The sequence below is a fragment of the Cryptotermes secundus genome, unplaced genomic scaffold (assembly GCF_002891405.2).
Source record: "Cryptotermes secundus unplaced genomic scaffold, Csec_1.0 scaffold414, whole genome shotgun sequence".
Lineage (NCBI taxonomy): Eukaryota > Metazoa > Arthropoda > Insecta > Blattodea > Kalotermitidae > Cryptotermes > Cryptotermes secundus.
The window spans coordinates 815,191-837,921 of record NW_019743151.1 but is presented as its reverse complement, the minus strand read 5'-3'; the positions used below and the strand labels follow the sequence as shown (position 1 = coordinate 837,921).

The 22,731-nt window shown below is 37.6% G+C and overlaps 1 protein-coding gene across 3 annotated transcripts in view; it reads right to left on the bottom strand.

Moving 5' to 3' along the window:
* LOC111873851 (endoplasmic reticulum metallopeptidase 1) overlaps positions 1–22,731 on the bottom strand; it is a 74,517-nt gene that overhangs the window by 11,359 nt on the left and 40,427 nt on the right. For all 3 annotated transcript variants that reach the window (XM_023868883.2, XM_033755245.1, XM_033755244.1), the window contains exons 9-11: positions 21,905–22,089; positions 12,568–12,723; positions 4,128–4,330 (exon numbers count right to left, since the gene is read on the bottom strand). In XM_023868883.2, coding sequence (XP_023724651.1) covers positions 4,128–4,330; positions 12,568–12,723; positions 21,905–22,089 — 544 coding nt within the window. The remainder of the gene's footprint in view (positions 1–4,127; positions 4,331–12,567; positions 12,724–21,904; positions 22,090–22,731) is intronic.

Genomic DNA, 22,731 nt, shown 5'->3' with positions numbered 1-22,731 from the left:
CTAAAAGACTCACAGAACGGCATTTTGTGGAGAAGATTCCAGCCACAGGAAAGAAGGCAAAGCCACAAAGAAGATGTGTCGTGTGCTCAAGACAAGGCAAAAGGAAGGATACTGTTTATTGGTGTAGTGATTGTGAAGCAGCGATGTGTTTTGATGAATGTTTTAAGAAATACCACACACAACTCCACTTCTAATCAACTTGCTTCCATCGTTGAGATAAAGGGCGGCCATATTATCAGGTAAGATTATAACACCATCTTTTAAGATTATTTCAGTGAAAAATTCATAATTATATCTCATATAGTTCAAAAGCTATGATAATTAATATAATTTAGACACAAAATTTAAATGGCCAACTAAAAAGTAATACCGCCGGAGGCACCACGAAAGCGATTTTTAAATCCCCACGCTCAAGGGTTAAGACAAATCAAGGATTAAAACAGGGAGACAGTTTGGCACCATCAGTATTTAATTTGGTATTGGAACATATAGTGAGGAAATGTAGTGTAGACACAAGGAACACAATAGCGTATAAACAAATGCAAATAATGGCGTATGAGGATGATATTATTATAGTATCCCTAGAGCAATGGAGACATATAAAGAAATAAAAACCATAGCAAAAACTGGCTTAGAGGTGAATGTAAATAAAACTAAAATGCTGATACAATCTATAAGGAATCCAAGGCAAACTGGAGAAATTAACACGGAAGGGGACGGGATAGAAATAGTTGAAGACTTCATATATTTAGGATCGAAATTCCACAAAGATGGTGAGGAAAATCATGAACTAACAAGAAGAGTAAAACTAGCGAATAATGCATATTTCTTGTTACTATCAGTTTTTAGATCAAAGGATATACACCGAGCGATTAAAACAAAAATATATAAAACAATGATAAGACCGGTGCTTTATTATGGATGTGAGGGTTGGACGCTAAACAAGAAAGAGGAATCAGTCATCAATCAATTCTTTCGAGAGGAAAATCCTAAGACGAATTTATGGACCAATAAAAGAGAATGGGATATGGAGAATAAGATATAATAAAGAGTTATACAAATTATATAAGGAGCCAGAGATCTCAGTGACGATAAAGCTTAAAAGATTGCAATGGGCTGGGCATGTACAGAGAATGGATAAGGAGTGTATCCCAAAGAAAATATTATATAGTACAATATGTGGTAGGAGACGTGCGGGGAAACCAAGAACTAGATGGATTGATGCGGTGGAAGAAGATGCAAAGAAGTTAATGGGAATAAGGAACTGGAAGAGAGCAGCGCAGGATAGAGAGGAATGGAGGGGCTTGATAAGGGAGGCCAAGGCCCAACATCGGGCTGTTGCGCCATAGAGGAAGAAGAATCCTTACATCTGCACTATAACCCTGGGTTTGACTGAGCCTTTAACAGAAATGAGTACCAGGAATCTTCCTGGGGGGTTAAGGGCAGCTGCCGCATAAGGCAGACAACCTCACCGCCATCTGTGAGCCGATTGTCTAGAAAATGTGGAAACCTTGATGTCTCACAACCCTTCAGGCCTCCACAGCCTGTTACAGTGATGATAGCTTTACCTTTTATTGCACTGTATGGATGCTTGTTGGACTTTAGTTGAATATCACAGCAATAAGGTTAAATATCTCATTGTGCTTGACATAAACCGGGTAAATTCAGACAGTTAAATGACTGGCTAATTGATGGATAACAAAGTGTCAATTCCCAGAAATGGCTGGATAATTCTTGTAACCACCATATCCAGACAAATTCCCTTCCAATATGTGTTACACCAATCAGATAGTGTCACAATCTGCAGTCTCCCACTAATGTTATTCTTTTGGATCAATTCCAGTTTGTCACTTTCCCACTTGTAACATTATCCAATTAAGAAACTGTTGATATGATTAACTAACTATACAGGTCAGCTTCACAGCAACCAAGACAATCCATCAAATTGGACAACAACCTAGCTTCCAACTGGAAGATTGCCTTCATTCCATCTAAACTTCCAGCAACAACATGAGTGCTCCCAAAACATATGAGTCTAGGTACCAATGAAGAGTGTTTCCCATCATCACATTACAAGTGAAATGTTATACAGTTATATGTTATTTAAGAGCTTGAGCTTTACCTCTACTCCTCTATATGCTTTCATGCTACAGTGTTTAAAAAATAGGATACACTTTATTGTTTTTTTATTGCTAGTGGGGTGGGACTAAGTCCCTTGAACTGCGGCCACCTCTGGTCCCAGATAGGTGCAGGTGATTGTGGAGCAATTGGTGGAATGAAGGTTGGCAGGTGAAACCGAAGTACTCGGAGGAAACCTGCCCCAGCGCCACTTTGTCCACCACAAATCCCACTTGACCAGACCCGAGATCGAACCTGGGCCGCCGCGGTGGGAAGCCAGCGACTAACCGCTTGAGCTATAGCGCACTTTATTGTTACCTTTATTACTTCTGTTAACGATCTTGACACAACTGTAATTCTTTCTCTCCTGCTATTTCAGAAAATCATCTGATACACAAACATCACATATTGCCTCAAATTATTTTCAATGACTGGTATTTATGCCAGGAAAGTCCTGTTCAAATAGATGTGTTAGGCATAGTCTTATAGCAATTATACGATGGGGTACCCAAAAGAAACTGAACTAATTTTTTTGTGGGCAGAGCTTTTGTAGTACCGCGTTTTGCCGCTATGAGCGCATAGAGCTAACATTCCTGAGTCGATAAGCCAACTACCGTTGCTTCAGAAGGTAAGGACTAGTTTTGGTAGAGTTTATAGTGACAACTGTTTTGTTTGATCGTCGTTTTTGCAATGGCTGATTTTCGTGAACAGCGTGCGGCTGTGAAATTCTGCTTTTTGCTCGGGAAAAGTGGAACAGAAACTCTTGAAATGTTAAAAACGGCGTACAAGGACGATGCTATGGGGAAAACTCAAGTGTTTGANCTGTCAAGCATCTCAAAAGATGAATTTAGACAATGTTTTGAAAAATGGAATAAAAGACTAGACAAGTGTATTAGTGTAAGTGGAGAGTACTTTGAAGGGGATTGAAGGTTTGTGCTTAAAATTTGAATAAATAAGTTTAAAAAAAAATAAGTTCGGTTTCTTTTGGGTACCCCCTCGTACATACACTAAAATCCTGATTATCATGTATTCTTGTGCAACTGGCAAAAATTTGAAAGAAAATATTACCATCTCTACAAAACTATAGTTGGTTGAGGGGCTATGCTACAAGCTAGAAGGTCGCCAGTTCAAGTCCTGATGAGGTCACTGGATTTTTTCAATTGACCTAATCCTTCCAGCCGCACTATGGCCCTGGGGTCGACTCAGCTTCTAACAGTAATGAGTATCAGAAAGTTATTAAATAATTTTCCTGGGGAGTAAAGCACGGCCGGCGCATAAGGCTGACAACCTTACCGCTATCTTTGAGCCGATTGTCTAGATACTTTACTTTTTACAAAACTATTTCAGAAACAAAGTTATGATGAGCATATGTTCATTGCCATGCAGTAGTTCTCCCAGGTACCATTAGCAGCACTGTCTATCCTCTCTCACACAGGTGCTATCACAGTCACATTACTGCATGATCACAGTACAGATTGGCTGAATTTGTTGCTGTGATGCAGTATAAATATCCAAAATCATTCATCCATCAAACTGCTATGCCATCTATGAAGACTCCCACACAAGAACTAAAGCAAACCCATGTCCTTTTGACTATAAAAGAGAAATGTAAATATTAAAATGCTGGAAAGGGTGAAAATCATGTGAAAACTGAGTCCTGTAGGAGTTTTCTTAATGCAACTGCCAGATTCAGTAACCAGCACACCCCATTCCATATACATGCCAGATAACAGGGATTTATTGCATATTTTGGCACAGTAACACAGTAAGCATAATTCATTGGACATTATAGTTATTATCAAGAGTAATACACGTATATATCACAATCACTAATAACCACTGCTGCACAAAACGAGGGTTCATAAATTCCACTGAGAAAATTAAATATAAACATTTGGGTGGATCAAGCATACTACTAAATATAGCATTATAGGCAAATAGGGCAACTGGTAATTTAAAGTAAGCCATGGCCAGTCCTAATACAAATGTTTCTGACAGTCAGAACTTACATAATTTGCAGGACACGGGGTGAGAAAATTGGAAGACCACCAACAAGCTCCTCATATTCAGATCCTACTGACTGAGCACCAGCAACTTCAGGAATTTGTGACCAGACACTACCAGGACTGTGACGATCAACGTTCACAAGCCAATATCCTGAATCTTGAGACTGAACATGTCCCAAGATATCATGGAAGATTCGTTCTGTATGCTGAAAAGACAACAATCAATTAATCCATACTGCAGAGTCCATATTAAAAAGCTGCTCAAGAAATTCCAAACCCAAAGGCTCACTGTTATTCTCCAGAAAGCCTACCACTGGAATCTCTCTTGAGCCAGATGAATTAAGTCCACATTCTCACATCCCAAATTTAAGATTCATTTTACTATTATCCTCTCACTTATGCAGTGTCTTCCAAATTGGCCTTTTCCTTTAGGTTTCCTATGAACTAAAAAGGTAACAGTGTAGTAGAATATTTTTTAAAGGAATGTATTCCTTGAAAATCATTACGTAAAAGTTGGTTAAACAAAAATTTCCCTTTTATATTTTAACGTGTTTCGTTACTGAAGATGCCGTAGAGATGGTTAATTAGTTTATTTAACAATCTACAAGTAACGGCTACAATTACTTATCACACAGTTGCGGGGTTTCACACTTTATAACCCTAATCGCATTAATCTGTTACCACTGTTGCGGGGTTTCACACTTTATAACCCTATGCGCAAATCAGTTCACTCTGTCTTCAGTAGTCTACACGTTTACAGTAGGGGAGCTTTGTATCACTGTATCACACACTCCCAATTACACAGTTACACACACATCCGGTTCTTCTTTCCGCGACGGCTGCTATACTCCAACAGTAGTCTGCTCACTGGAGAACTGTTGATAACACACTCGCTCGTAGGCTTGCTCGGAACTAGCTCAGAACTGAGCTCGGCGATTGCCACCTTACAACTAACTCGCAGTCGCTGTGCAGTTCCCTTATATAGCCGCAGCGCTTGCCTGTTGTGTAATGAGTGCCACGTCATCCTGTTACGTCACTGCGCGTTGCACATTACGTTACCGTGCGGAGGGGGGGAGGGGAGCGCTGACTCACCCGCCGTGTCACTGCTGGTGGGGGGGGTTCTCCGTTGGGCAACATGTCACAATATTGCAAAGACTGCAGAAGGAGCAGGTTGAGGACTAATCTGTGGCAATAGCCCAGCATTTGTTCCATCACCACAATAAGAAATATGGACACACCATATATTTGTTGTCTTTTACCACGTTTTGGTACACCTGTATACCTGTTACACAACCATCACTTACAAGACACAACACTTCTCCCAAAAAACAAAGAAAACAAACAAGAAAAATGCAATCACATTACTTCTAGGTTGGTAACCCATTTAAAGTCACTTATTCCTCTATACAGGTCTCTAATGTTCTTGTTCTTACTGTCCATTGCAAGCTCCTCAATTTTGTCTTACAGATATTCCTTCTTTTTACTCCTAAAATGCCTGCTGGTTTCACGTCTTATATTGTTCTGATTATCCCAATTTATTTTGCTTGGATCCTGTAAACATTGAAATTTGGCCTGCTTTCTTTTATCTAATAATTTTGAGCATCCCTCATCAAACCATGGCTTATGCTTCTTCAGTTCATAATAACCTAGACTCAACTTGGCAGAAATTTTGATATTCTCTCCAATATTTTCCCAAGCTTTATTAACATCTACCTCAGTGTCTAAACTTTCCAAAACTGCGAACCTATTTGAGATTTCAACACAATACTACTCTTTACCCTCTACCTCATTTAATTTCTTGAGATTGAACCTCTCCATATGAATTCTGTGCATTGATTGTTTGCTCACGGCCAGTCTTTCCCTAACCTCTGCCACCACTAGGTAGTGGTCAGTATCACAATCTGCTGCCCTGAATGATCGGATATCAAATATACTTGAATGTCATCTCCTGTCTATCAAAATATGGTCAATTTGATGGTGTATCTTCCCATCAGGAGTTGTCCAAGTAAATTTATGGATGTTACAATGTGGGAACATTGTATTTTTGACAGTAAGGTTTGTGAATGTGGCAAGGTTTACTACTCTAACTCCATTATCATCATTAATTTCATGCAAACTCTCATTCCCAATCGTTGGTTTGCAAATGTTTTCCCTCCCTACTTTGGCACTGAAATCTCCTAACAAAATTTTCATACGGCACTTCGGGAATTTATCAAATACATGTTCTAGTTCTTCACAGAACCTGTCCTTTATATCATCAATTTTATCTTCCACTGGGACATGAATATTCAGAATGATATCACACCAGCAGTGGCGTGCGGTATTATTTTTGGTAAGGGAAACAATGGTATCTAATAAACAAACTGACAGCAATCAACTCACCAAAATTTATTTGAAGACCAAATCTATTCTCCAGTCCTTAGCAGCAAAATTATTGATGACATGGTCATAGAAGCCTTCACTGTTGCAAATGTTTTCCAATAATTTCTTCTCAATGGACAACAGAGACAACCTGGACATTCTACATTCCCCTTGAGAGTTCCTCACGTAAGTTTTAATTCTCTTCAGTGCAGAAAACGAACATTCAACCAAAGCACTACTTGCAGGAATTGTCATGATCAGTTCACATAACTCTGTCAGCTGGTGTAGTGCACTGTCGATGTTTGTAGTTTTTAGATGTAGCAAAAGCTGACTTGCATTCTGGATGTTTAAAACTTCATTAGAATAAAATACAATCAGTTCACTTCTTAAACGAGGAAAATTGAAGTGCTGGCCATACACCATTTTCAGTGACAAAAAAGATATTTCAGGAAACGTCTTTTCATACTCCTTACTGCAACTAGGATTTATTAATTTAAGAAACTTTAGCTTTTCTAAGTTCTGAAAACTTAATTCAATTTAATTCACAACATTATCAAAAAATTTCATAATAAAGTTTTCTGAAGCATTTTTTTACGTCCCCTACATTGTCAAGACGCAATCGTTTCCTCTGTGGTTCATCAATTTCTTCATTTGAGGACGTTTGGCAGAATACATTCTCGAAGTTTTCTCTTTTCTTGGCTATATCTTCTTTTCTTCGGTCACTTTATGGATACAAAAAGATATGTCATTTGATTTTGTTTGTAGTATATCGAAAAGAATGGTGGTTACTGAAAATAAATCTTTGAAAACAGCAAGTAGAAAATTAAAGTTGAAATCTTGCAGCACAGAAAGAAATCCTTGAGTGGCAAAGTACGTTTCATTATCCCAGTTAACTGGATTTTCAATTATATTTTGGAACATGGTGTTCAATTCAAATTTGTACTTGTATACTGTCTCTACTAGATGAGTGTGCAACTTTTGGAAACCTCTTTTTCACTTCTTGATCCAAACAGTGCGTCCTTTTAGAAAATGCAGAGAAAAAGGAAGAAAAGCTGTTCAGTGTTTTGAAAAACACATTGCACTCTTTAATACTAGCGACAGACTGTGAAAGTACAAGATTAAGCTTATGTGCCATACAATGTATGAACATGGCATTTGGAAACATGTCTCTCACTTTAGTTTGTAGCCCATTAAGTTCACCTGACACGACCGCCGCCCCAACATACTGTGACATGTTGCGCAACGGAGGACCCCTCCCTCCCCAGCGGTACGTGGCGGCATCGTAGCGCTGTCGTTACTCCCCGCAGTGACGTACCACGCAACACAGCTGTGACACAAGTAACAAGCAACAGTGGTACCCACTGTGTAACAGGCGGGTGCTGCGACTATATAAGGGAACTACACAGCCGCCGAAGTTACTTAAAAGTGTATCAGCAGCCGAAGACAGTTGTCAAGGCAGCAGCCAACGAGTTGAGTTGGAATCTAGCCAGTGGTGAGCCGTTAGTTAAGTTGGAATATAGCAGCCGTCACGGAAAGAAGAACCGGACGCGTGTGTGATAAAGGTGACAGTTTGTCATAACTGAGTAATAATTGGGAGTGTCTGATACAGTGACACTTGTATAGCTCCCATATCAAAATTAATACGTGTAGACTACTGAAGATAGAGTGAACAGATTATTACGAATAGGGTTATAAAGTGTGAAACCCCGCAGATTGAAGAGATTATTGCGAATAGGGTTATAAAGTGTGAAACCCTGCAGATTGAAGAGATTATTGCGAATAAGGTTATAAAGTGTGAAATCCCGCAGACTGAAGAGATTACTGCGAATAGGGTTATAAAGTGTGAAATCCCACAACAGTGTTGTAATTAATTGTAGCCGATACTGGTAGGTTCTTAAATAAACCAATTAACAATCCGAATGGCGTCTTCAGTGACCAAGACACGTTACAATACGTTTGTGCCACTATTTTCCTGCCAAATTCATACTGAACTACACAGTCCATAATGCGTTCAGCTAACGCCGATGCAGTTCGATCAGCACTCACATCCAAAAATCCTAAAAACCGTTCTTGTATTTCACCATCACTAGTTGCATATCTTAATACGATTGAGAGCTGTGATTGGCTTCGAATGTCAGTCGTCTCGTCAACCATTACAGCAACAAAAGGGCCCGAGCTTACTTCTCTTTTGATTTCTGTTAGAATTACGTCACTTATTGAGTCAGTAAGGTCGTTTTGTATTCTGTTCGATAAACCTGTAAATACTGTACTGTTCTCAAGGTGAGCATTGAGTTTATGATCATATTTCCTCAACAAATGAACTAATTACACATAATTACCTCGGTTGATAGAATCCACGCTTTGGTCGTGATCCCGGAGGGCAAGTTGCCTCTTTCCTAAATGGCAGATGATATCAATCAAGCATTTCATTATTTCTCTATTTTCTTTCACATTTTCATTGTGCTGTAGTATTGTTAGGCGCTTTTGATTGTCAAGTTGACAGTCAATTTGAACATGACAAGTTGCACTGTTGAAATAATGTGAGTCTGAGAGTTCTCATCTCGTTTCAGTGCTTTATGAAGATTGCTGATATCGTGACAGTCCAAACCTTTTACAACTCTTCAAGGGACGCTATGGTCCTTTTTAGCCATTTCAGTAGTGACTGATTTATTGGGGAGACCGATTCATTAGCATGTTATGACTTGCTTTTCGCATCTGGACAGAAACAACTGCCTTGTTTTGTTACCTGCAGCTTGGGTGACCGGAAAAGGGATGAGGCCACCACAGGAGGCAAATCTGTAGTTTGCCGAAGATGTAAATTTTGTTTTGCTGATAGTGTAGCTGTTATAAAAGTGTCTTCGGAAGGGTGTAATTGGACCTTAAACTAAGAAAGAACCACTTTCACATGTGGGGTACCGGGTTCTATATCTTTGGATCTCTTTATTCTCAAAGTTCGTTATGTGATTGTCTAGTGCTGATTTCATGATGGATTTGGCCAGTTAAAATCAGCCAATAGGAAACTATTCTTGTCTGGGAGAGAGGCCGTCAATTCAAATCCTATACAGGGGATGAAGCAACGTTCCCGCAGGATAGAGTCTGCAGAAGGACTTGGCGTTTTGAATTCATCGGAGGCAGACGTCATTGGGCTGCACTCTCCAAGTTTATCTAAATTTATCAGTCTTTATTTGGTTTATTAATCTTTGATAGTAATAAAAGGGCACATTACTCCGTACTTGCTAATGAAGTTATAGTATTTCGCTTCTGAATAAACAATTTGTGGAGAGCAGAAATAGCGTCGTTGATTTCTAGCAGTGGACTGGCTTTAAATGTGCAGTTTCTCCGTTGCCTCAGTTATTACCGTAACACAAGCCCGATAAGAGTCAAATGATTTACCGAAGCTGGCAAGTAAGTACAAAGATATAAAGGGGACGGTTACAATATCACCAAACCCAGTCTTGTTCCATACATTTTTTTCATCGAGAAACAATAGGCATGGCCAACAAAATAATTACGGCAACCAGATAGCCACTCTGTTTTAGAATACTGTTCCAAATTAAATTTCCTCACACATAATTTGGTTTGTGCTTTAAGTTCTGGCAAATCGCATGTCGGCCATCCTCTTTCTATAATCATTTTCTTTTCAGAAAAGTCCCTGCTATTAAACCCCCATTTTAAAAGTCTTTCGACTGCATAGTCGCAGTTGTGTTGTCTGCCAGTATTCATTTTAGCTGTTCCCTGTGCGTGTAGCCTGATCATACCCCTGCCCTTGTACCGCAGTACTGCACTTGCTTCCCTTAAACGCAGATAGCTTCTTTCTGATGGGTCAAAATACGATCACAGATACAATCTTACACCATATAAATATGCACTTTTAATATTTTAATAAAACTTAATGTTACCTATAACACCCAATAAGACTGAAATCACACATAAACAGTTAATTTTCACATAACCATCGAAAGAACAGTCCTTCGCTTCTATATCACAGGCATTAGCCAGGAAAACGAAAGTTGCTTCCTTGCCCACTTCGTGTGAGACGAATTATTATGAAGTTTAACAAAGGAAACTTGGTCCACCCACCAAGCAGGGAAAGGGAGCAGGTGGAAGAGGCATGTGGCCTTGAGCAGGAACACGTGCTAAATGACAAAATTCAAATCCTTATCATTCAAAGTGAATTATTTATACATGACTTTTTTTTTCGTTTCTTAACTACGGAAGCAATGCTTCCCTTGCTTCCATGCACGGCACGCCACTGCACACCAACGACCTCTTAGTATTATGTATGACAGCCTATCACTAATGAACTCTACCCTCTTAAATGCTGACACGATTCTCTTATGTACAAAAAAACATGTACCTAATTCATTATTTTCATTCTCCTTTCCATAGAAAAATGTATGTTCGTCTGCTGGTCTGATGCCACCTCCATGCCATCTGACCTCCTGTACTCCCATTAAATCTAACTTATATTTTGAGTTTTCTTCCGCCACTGCCCTGAGCAAACCTGCCCTATACATACTTCTAACATTCCACGTACCAAATTTCACGTCCATCTTTATATACTCTTAATTTTTTAATTGTAATGATTTAACATTTTAACTAATAATATTTAATCTTAAAGGTGAACACACCTTTTTATACTCAGGGTGGAGCGCAGAAACTTCCTTTTTGTGAAGAGAGGGGAGGTTGCAGAAAAGTGGGGACAGGCTCAGCAAATGCAGCAGTCACGGAAGTTTCTGACTAATTCCCTTCAGTAGGAAACATGAGGTGGACGAGTGAGCAGCGTGCGTTTGCTGTCGAAGCCTATTTTTCGAACAACCATTCCTACATGGCGGTGCAGCGTGCGTTCCGTACTCACTTCGGAATTAAGCCCAGAGGTCTGGTTCCCAACTGGAAATTGATTGTTTTGTGGGTAGAGAACTTCAGGACAACCGGAAGTGTGGTGAAAAAATCATCAGGATGACAACGGACCGTTACAATGCCATAAAATGTGGAGGCAGTTCGACAGTCGATTTTGAGATCTCCAAGATGCTACACTCGCAAACATGCAGTCGCTCTAGACATATCCAATCGTTCCATGTGCCGAATTCTTCATGAACATCTTCATTTCCATCCCTATAAGATGGCTGTTGTGCAAGGATTGTCACCATGTGATTTCCAGAACCCAATAACAGCGTGCGAAACGTTACTGGAAACTTTACCCCCTGACGCACTTGTTTTATTTAGTGATGAGGCACATTTTCACCTATCCGGATATGTCAACAAGCAGAATATGCGCTAATGGAGTGGTAACAATCCCAGAGAGCTCCATGAGAGGCCACTTCACAGTGATAAGGTGACAGTATGGTGTGCATTGTTGAGAGTTGGAGTTATTGGCCTTTATTTTCTTGAAGAAGACAATCATGCAGTTCCTGTCAATTCACAGCGGTATGTGGACATGATTAAAAACTTTTTCAAACCAGCTCTTGAAGAAATGCATCTAGGAAATGTCTGGTTCCAACAGGATGGTGCCACGGCCCACACAGCCAGAGCTTCGATGACAGTTTTGAGGGCAAAGTTCCCCAGATGGCTCATCTCACTTCTAGGTGACATCCCATGGGCAGCGCACTCACCTGATCTAATGCCCTGTGGTTTTTTTATGGGGATACCTCAAGGCAGAGGTTTTTAAACATTGCCCCACAAACTTGCATCAGCTGAAAAATGTTATTCGGCAGGAAGTAGCCCAAATTCCAGTGCACATGTTGGAACGTGCAGAGGGGAACTTCAGAAAACGGTTGCATCAGTGGATAGAGAACGGTGGCCACCACCTTCAAGATATTTTGTTTAAAACTATATGATTTAAAACTTTAAAGTATGTTCTTTCATTAGCTAAACATAAATTTTGTCTATCAGCAATAATTTTTCTTTTATTCACCTTCAAAAAAAGGAAGTTTCTGCGCCCCATCCTGTATAATGCCATTACACATTATTGAAAAAAGAACAGTATTCCAAAACATGTAAACACTGACCAATGCAGGAATGACACTTCTTGCACATAGTCTTTACAGAGTAGCAGAATTAATGGGGGAAAAAAAAGACTTACAAAAACATAGATCCTCTGTGGTGATGGAGCAGAAGGGTTAGCACTGTATGGAGATCCTAGAGGTGTGAGAATTACTGCCAGGAGAGTCAGCAAGTGGAGTGCTGATGCACCTGCCACAACCCTCCATGGTCTCTTCACCAATATGATTAATGGTGTCTAAAATGGAGCAAAAGGTTAAGACAATATACATCTTTTTCAATGGATGCATCCTGTTGGGTTAAATATATATACAAATTTCTTTATTAAAAGTGAATTATTTTATTATTAAAACAAAACAGTTGATGTTTAGCAGCATTTTGCTACATGTTTTGGCTTTTTTTTAAGAAAGCCATTGTCAATCTGCAATCCGCCTCCCTACCAGACTGGACATAATAAACGTAAATAGAGGTACCTGTTATATAATATCAAAACTAGAAAATATTGCATTCATACCAGTGGGCCTCCAAGCATTTTAACCACTTCATATGTGTATACAAGAAAGAAAACTGTTGCCATATGATGGCAAAAACACTGACATAATATTATGATTGCAACAACCTACTTTAATAGGACCTATTATATGTATAGTTCTTAATTATATTTTAATTGTGAAACTTATCTTGTTTAAAATCTTAACCTTTTATTGTATTTTATGTTTTATATTAAGGAATACTGTTGAAAATCCAACACTGCACTGAATTACCGTATTTACGCATGTATAGGCCGCGTGCATGTATAGGCCGCAGCACAATTTTCAGACAAAAATTATAGAAAAAATAATTTTCTTGGAATATTATTACTATTAGTATACTACTAGTATTACTAATTATGAATATATTTTTTTTTAAATGAAGTGCGATTTCGAATATTTCGAATATAAGCCGCACCCCAGTTTTCCTCTTGAATTTTTGGCAAAAAATGTGCGGCCTATACATGCGTAAATACAGTATACTGTATGCAATTCAATAGCTTAAGAACAAATTATTTGTGTATTTGCTGATGGTTTTCTAAAAAGCTGAAACATGTAGCAAAATATTGTAACGTGTTTGGAGTAGATACTTCCATGGTAACACAATAACAGTAGGCCGTTGTGTTGACAATGCCAAAACAACGAATGCGTTTCCCCGTAGATGAACAACAGAAGGCCGTTGAGTAACAACGGATGAGACGAAACCTGTTACCAGCACATGAAGAGCGTTCCCGAAGCAACGGATCGCTGAACACATGAGACCGAACCTTGGCGAGAGGTCTCTTCTACTGAGTCCGCAGAACACCTACATAAGCCGAGAGCTACAGACTGCAACAACACATTTGGAACCTAGTTGCCATACAAGACAGTTGGAAGATAGCCACCGCACAATACAGTTGAAGTGATAACAATTGTACGGTGTGTAAGAGTGAATGTTCAATAAAGATTCGCTAAATCCGAGACCCATGTAAAGTTATTTGTCGCATGACATACTCTACATGTGACAATATTATTAAATATTAACTGTTTTGTTATGTTGTGACAGATTTTAGTAAAGAAATTTATACAATCTACATCATCTATAGAAAGCATCATTAAAAAACTGGACTAAATTAAAGCCAACTCTTTTACTTTCTTCAAAGGTAAAGGTTAAGCTATCCCTGTAACAGGCCACGGAGGTCCAGAGGGTTGTGAGACATCGAGGCTCCCACATTTTGTAGACAATCAGTTCACAGAGAGTGGCATGGTTGGCAGTCTTATGCACCAGCCACCCTTAATCCTCAGGAAGATCCCTGGTACTCATTTCTGTTAGAGACTGGGTTGACCCCAGGGCCTTAGTGTGGCTGGACAGATTAGGTCAACTGAAAAATCCAATGACCTCAACGGGTACTGAACCCATGACCTTCTGTCTTGTAGCACAGTGACTCAACCAACTGTGCTACCGCAGGCCCCTTTATTGTCTTACCTATAATTAAATACAAACAAAACTGTGCACACTGAAACGAATCAATAAATCTGAACAAACCAAATCTTTGGTAATACGTGGTGCGTTCCGTATATAATGCCTCCTATTTTTTTGTGTTAATATGTAACGTTTGAGCTGGATGTTGGTGTTGTTGTAGTAAAGGTTGAACCTTCCCGTCAATGTACTGTTAATTTGGTTGTCGTGCGACAGATAGTGACAGCAGAGCCGTCTACCAAAATGGCGTCTGACATAGAAGTGCATATGAAAGAGAAATGTGTTATTGAATTTCTCACTGCCGAACAAATTGTACCCATTGACATCCATTGCCACTTGCTAAAGGTGTACAGAGACAATACAGTGGATGTCAGCACAGTGATTCGGTGGGTTGTACGTTTCAACAGTGGCGAAAGTCAAGTGCACGACAAGCCACTCCATGGGCGTCCCTGCTCAGCTGCCACTCCTCACAATGAACAGCGCCTCATCCGAACAGATCAGCAGATAACGACCAGGGACTGTCAATTCTGAATGCTACAAGATGACGCTGACTAAGCTGAAAGCCCGTATTTCCCAAGTCAGGCCAGAGAAGCAGACAACCTTTCGCTTGCAACACGATAACGCTAGACCCCATACCAGTTTGGCGACCACCGCTCACACTGTAGTTTGGTTGGACTGTCCTGCCACAGCCACCTTATAGCCCCGGTTTAGCACCTTCAGACTTTCATCTCTTTGGGCCTATGAAAGACAGACTAAGTGGGAAACACTTTCCAGACAACGATGCTGTCATTGCAGCTGTAAGAAAGTGGTTAGCCTCTACTGGCACAGACTTTTACGGGCACGGCATACAGGCTCTTGTTCATCGATGGCAAAACTGCATAACGAATGGTGGTGATTATGTGGGAAAATAACTGTAAGTAGCTGAAATCTCGCTCTATTTAACTGCATTATTATGATTTCTGTATCTTTGTAGTTTTCTTTAAAAAAAATAGGAGGCATTGTGTACGGAACGCCCTTAGTTTAAGTCGTTTCTGCTATTTAAATAATACTCCCTTGTAATTTAAGAATGCTATCAATAACTCAAGCTATACAGTGCCATGGTTGTCAGTGAATAATGAACTGGAAAGAAAGTGGCAGGATGGCCTGATTTAAAGAACTGTACCAGCATTTGCCTGGAGGGACTGGGGGAAAAATATAAAAGATCTGTCACAACAGTCAGTGTCCTGTCTAAGATTTTAACTGGATACCTCCCGAATACATGACAGAAATGTTACTGCATGTGAAAAATGTGTCAGGATAACCAGCCTCCAGGCCTAGAATGGAACACATGACCTTTCAAAACTAACCACTGCACAACAATATTTACTGCTCTCATGTTAACTGCAACCATTTAGAGTACACACAGTTTAAAATGATTAGTTAAGAGAAGTGCAAAACTTGATGGCATATGCCATTCCTTCTGTAACACATCACTTTCTTCATTTCATTTCATTTATTCACCTTCCATAAATCCTGTCGAGAGTACATTCTCATGCGGATGTGGAGATCGTCGTTGTTACAGTCACAACTAAGGATTACAGTTGTCATCCAATAGCATGCACATTTGTATAAAATACTGAGAAACATGTACAATATAATAAATAAGTTAATTTTAGTAGTAAAAGTAATGGCAAACCTTATACAATTTGTACAGTTTTATGCAAGTCTATTAATTAAAAATTCAATAGTTAAAACATAATATCATTAATGAGTCTTGTATAACATACATCAATTATATAATAAATTGAAACAAAGACCAGTATACAGTAATATAAAAATTGTGTATATCTAAAATAAGCGTCTAAAAACCAGAACACAGACTGACAACTTTGTCTTCCTTTAATTGTAAAGCAAGACAACTACTCACACCTTAAAAAGANTAAAAAATGCAACATTTTAACTCGGTTTTTGGTAGATTTTTACGTGACTAACATAAGGCTACTGTGGAAGTGCCCATTTCGGTTACGATGACATTCGTTTATAACGACACTATTTTTAGGTCCCTTTGATGACGTTATAACCAAGTCCTACTCTATATTCTTTTGCATTCTAAAAATTTTTATACTTTTGGGGTGAGTTACCCCAAAAGGGTAAACCATAATTTATAATTACAATTAATTAATTAAATAATAATTAAAATAAGCGTGATAAACCATTTTCAATGTATTTATGGACATGTATGGTTTAAGCGATCTTATTATGTAGCAGACTGCACTTAGTTTAGGACTAATATACTCAATGTGGTATTTCCAACTCATTGTGTCATCAATGAATATTCCAAGAAATTTAATATTGGATATAGATGTAATTTGTTTTTTATCATATACAATTTTTATTTCAGATTTAGGATTTTTATTTCTAGCTGTAAATTGAATGTAGTGGGTTTTGTTAAAATTTACAGAGTGTTTGTTTACTTTGAACCATTCATTTATACTATGAAAAGCATTGTTTATATTTACAGAGATCATCATAGTTTGAACTTTTAACTAACAAACTAGTGTCATCTGAAAATAATATAGGTACAGTTTTATCATTTATAGTTTTGGGTAAATCATTTATATAAATGAGAAATAACAATGGACCCAGAATCGAACCTTGCGGGATACCATGCCTAATTTTGCCCCATGTTGAAAAGTCATTGAGATTAAGATTTATGTATATATTTGTAATTAAAACCCTTTGATATCTATTTCTGAAATAAGATTCAAGCCATAGTTTAGCTTTACCCTTTATCCCCTAGAACTCCAATTTTGACAACAGAACCTCATGATTAACACAATCGAAGGCCTTTTCTAGGTCACAAAAAATGCCTCCTATTAAGTTTTTGCTGTTTAAGGTCTTACAGATTTCATTCACTAACTTGTATATAGCCTCATCTGTTGAAGATTTTGTTCTAAAACCAAATTGTTCTTCCACTAAAATGTTATTGTTATTTAAGTGCTCAATCAATTGAATGCTCATAGCTTTTTCTAATACCTTAGAGAACGAAGTTAAAAGTGATATAGGCCTATAGTTGGAAATATTTGTTTTTTCACCCTTTTTAAACAGCAGTCTTATTCCTGAGTATTTTAAACAATCTGGAAAAATTCGTTGTGATAATGAATTGTTGCATATGCGAGTCAAAGGAGAGCTAATGAAAAGGGAACTCATTCTTAATACTTTAGTGGATATTTCATCATATCCATAAGAGTTTTTGCTTTGAGAGATTTAATTATATTTTCAACTTCCTTAGTTGATAAAGATTTAAGTTTAACATGTGGAAAGGGATTTATAAAAGTTTTAATTAAATATTGAATGGGAGTAGTATCTGGAAGGTAACTAATATTAGTATTATTTTGTTTATTTTTTGCATTTTTATTTTCAGCTTCAGATAAAAAGTAATTGTTAAAGGTTTCCACAATTACTTGCTTTTCTCTAATCCATTTTCCATCCACCTTTAATGTGCATATTTTTTAATTTTTTGGTCCCATATTAGTTTCTAATTTTACTATATCCCATATTGTTTTATTCTTATTTTTGGAATTTTGAATTTTATCATCATATTTTAGTTTTTTAGCTTCCTTAATGACCTTAGATAAAATTTTACAGTATTTTTTATAATAGTTTCTTAATTCTGANAACTGGAATAGTAAATTTTCAAGTAAGTGTCTAAAAAGGAGTTAAACATTATATTAACACCATCACTAGAAAATGTTGAGTCCCATGTTTCATAACTCAGTTTAATTAAAAAATCATTTATTGTGTTTGTTTATTTTCCTTATTATTTTAAATGGTTTAGCATGTGTTCTCATGTTTATTGTTTTAAATGTTATGGATTGTGCATCATGATCAGACAATCCATTTATTATAGGCCTTACAGAATAATTTTCCCTTCTAGTAATATCGATGAAAATATTATCAATGGCTGTAGCAGAATTTCCTTGAACTCTGGTGGAAAAATTTATCATACTTATTAAATTATAAGTTTTCAATATGGTATCTAACTTGTTTTTCTTTCCACTATCAAGAAGGTAATTTATATTAATAATATCTTCTTGTGGTGAGGTATATAGGTTTCTAAATACTGTATCTAGTTTTGTTATGAATGAATCAATGTTTCCAGTCGGAGCTCTAAACTTGTCAACACTTGTCACTTGTAAACTGTTTCTACATGCCATATAGAGTACTCTTTTATGTTTACAGGATGTTTTTATTCCTATAGTAATCCAATCACTTATTTCATTTGATATTTTAATTTTTTTGGGGGGGGGGGGAAACTGGAATAGTAAATTTTCAAGTAAGTGTCTAAAAAGGAGTTAAACATTATATTAACACCATCACTAGAAAATGTTGAGTCCCATGTTTCATAACTCAGTTTAATTAAAAAATCATTTATTGTGTTTGTTTATTTTCCTTATTATTTTAAATGGTTTAGCATGTGTTCTCATGTTTATTGTTTTAAATGTTATGGATTGTGCATCATGATCAGACAATCCATTTATTATAGGCCTTACAGAATAATTTTCCCTTCTAGTAATATCGATGAAAATATTATCAATGGCTGTAGCAGAATTTCCTTGAACTCTGGTGGAAAAATTTATCATACTTATTAAATTATAAGTTTTCAATATGGTATCTAACTTGTTTTTCTTTCCACTATCAAGAAGGTAATTTATATTAATAATATCTTCTTGTGGTGAGGTATATAGGTTTCTAAATACTGTATCTAGTTTTGTTATGAATGAATCAATGTTTCCAGTCGGAGCTCTAAACTTGTCAACACTTGTCACTTGTAAACACAGGGCCAAATGAGGTGACGTTTGAAGTAAATCAAATTTCAGATCTCATTCCCCAATTCACTGGTGTCAACAATAAAGAAAAATACAATGAACAGAATTCATTAGAAACACAAACTGAACATATAACAAAAATAACTAACTTACGAAACTGAGACATCTACAACTTGAGTCTTCTTTGCACAATAAACCAGCTAGAAAACTATATTGACAAGTTAAGAGTTGCTCAGTTAGTCAAAGAATCCGTGCCTTTTCTGAAACCCAAAGGTTCATCAACATGTTCACAAAAGCACACCACCTTTTCCTACCCTAAATCCAATCCAATCCACAACTTCTCACTATATTTCTGTATAAGACATGTTTTAATTATATCCTTCAATCTTTGCCCAGGCCTTCCAACTGGTCTCTTCCCATCATGCTTCCCAACAAGACTTCTCGTCTTTCCCATGCATGCCACATTACCCATATTGTCTAATTTTATGATTCTCAAATATTTGGCAAAGATTAGAAATTATGAGCTCCTCATTATGCTGTCTTCTTGAGCCTCCCTTTAAGGTCTTAGTACTCTGGTCATACATACTTTCAATCATTAAAATTTGAGGTTCTCATGTCAATAACTATGAAAAGTGCTGTCTTCAAGGATATGACGCCATATAGTTTTGCTGATATGTATCAATGTTTCAGGGGGACATGCTATCTCCACCTTCTGGGTAGTGAGAATAGGCTGAGACTGGAAAGAGTGAGCTACAAGGGAAAGGAAGTAGGAAGAAACAAAATAAAGAACCACTGGCTTTACAAAGGTTACCACAATGAAGTGGATAAAACAAAGATAGAAAATCCGCATGGGGCTGATTCAGAAGGTAGATGTCAATGGAAAATAAACAAAGAAACTTAGGAAGAAGGTGGGCAAGAGAGAAATAGCCCCAAATGAAATAAAAAATAACAAAAAGCATACAAAAAATGACATGGGGGGTGTACACAGAATGAAGCAGGCAGAGATACAGTAAAAAAACTGTGACCTGAAACAGACCATTCTTCAAGAAAAGAGAGAAGGGAGAGGAAAATTAGATGTGCAAGGAGGATGACAGGTTTATATCAGAGGGTGAGACAGTATAAAAGGAAGAAATGAAAGCAGGAAATGAGAGAAAGGAATGGGAGAGAAAGTGGAAAATGGGTCATGTGAATAATTTTCATTGAACCATAACTGACCATGGTGGACAATCAGAATCCTTAGATGAAGGCTTCATACTTTCCTTGAGAGTATATCAGAGACATCTAGATTTTGGCCAGGAACAGGACATCCACCCTGTTCATGGATAACATTTACAAAAGCTAACTACAGGTAAGGAAATAAAGCAACATACATCACTATGTAAGATTTGAGGTTCTGACAGTGGTGAATATGAAGATTACCATCTTCTGGGATCTGAAGTCATGTTGTTTGGTACTTGTGTTCAGAAAGAACATTTTACCTTGACCTCCAAAGTTGAAGAGTAACCCTTTAACTCTTCAACCATGTAAGATGGATGCGGCAGCAGATTTCTCTGAAATTTTGGTAACATCAACAAAAATGCATGGGTTCACATCCCAGAGAACACTCATCTACACAGAAAAGACTCAAGATTTCACTGGTAGGTAATTACTTTGTTTCAGAGGAACAGAACATGCTATAAACATTCTGATGAAGTGAATGTCACTGCAAAATGACTCTGTTAACCTCAAGTGTTAGAAAAAACAAAAGAATGTGCTCACTTACAGAAAAAAATCCTAATGGAATATACTGACGTTGGTACTATATACACAAACAACAAAAGAATTCAACACCATACAGTCTTGATCCTGAATATCATCGTTAAATAATACACTTAAAAAACCAACAAAGGAGCACTATATAACAGAAAAAGAATGGTAAAACAATTCCACTTTTAATATTACTTGAATGAACCCAGTATTTTCACCTCAAAATGAATGCCCTGCTCATATTATGCTCATCTAATGAGAAACTGGTGTCACTTTCTTTGTTGGCTTTATAAATAAAATGTAGGTAGAAGTAACAACAATTCTGAGAACTATAAATTTTTTTACTGTAATTATGTTGAATTTGTTTTGTGTCCCGATGAAGTCATTGGATTTTTTCAACTGACCTAATCCTTCCAGTGACACTATGGCCCTGGGGTTGACTCAGTCTCTAACAGAAATGAGTACCACGAATTAATTAAATAATTTTCCTGGGGAGCAAAGTGCAGCCGGTGTATAAGGCTGACAACCTTACCGCCATCTTTGAGCCAATCGTCTAGATAATGTGGGACCCTCAACGTCTCACAACCCTACGGGCCTTCACGGCCCGGTACAGGGATAGCTTTAGTATTTTTTTTGTATGTGGAAATTTATACTGGTAACTGTTAGAATGAAACGAACAGGAAGAAATTATTACTACACCTACTAGAAATATTACCGCTTGTAGGAAAATTTGACACCTATCAGATTAGTAAACTGCTGTCCTCGTAAGGTAGGAAAGACCAAATATATGACAGGTAAGGAAGAAGACACAACTGCAAAACAAGTCTGACATTCCGAACAGATAATCATATATTATGTTATTGGTGAGACACTAACCATGCAACTTGTTGACAATATACAAAGAAGAGCTGCAAAAATTCCAATTATGATATCTGGATTTTTAACAGGCCCTATTCTTCCAGTGATTGGTATAAAGACGCCAAATGCCATAACTGTTTGATATAGGATGAAGATAACTGAAGGCAGTGTACTGGGCAAGTACACAGTCAACCACATACGTGCTGCAAAACAAATGCACAATTACAATAATAATTACTTCCAGTTATATCTGAAAAATAACATAATATAATCACCACAACTCCACAAATCCCAGGTACCATGTAAATATCATGCCTAAAAATTTCCTTGTGATGCCTAGTAGTTTATGGACATTCTTCTGTGAAAATTTGTTTAGACTACTTGCCATTGTCATACAGAATGCAGTTCAGACAATGGTGTAACAAGAGGCACTTCTTGTCAAGAAGTATGGATTAAAATGATTACCATAACCAGACTTAAAAATCAGACACAGACAATCACACCTCATGTGCATGAAATAAGTTATTTTATGGAAGACTATCATAAATACCTTTTCTACTGAGTGATAAAATGCAACTGTGCTTAGGTCTTTATCAAGACATCTTCAACTGTTCACTTTGTCATATACTCTAAAGGTACTGGGCTTAAAATTTTTAAATTTGCATAGTGGGGGGTGGAGTCCAGTTGGGTCCACTCAGCATGTTGGCCACTGATTGGCCTATTGTACCTGCCCCGGGTGATTATGATGATAGAGAATCTGGTGGAATGAAGATTGGCAGGGGAAACTGAAGTACTCGGAGGAAACCTGCCTCAGCGTCACTTTGTCCGCCACAAATCCCACTTGA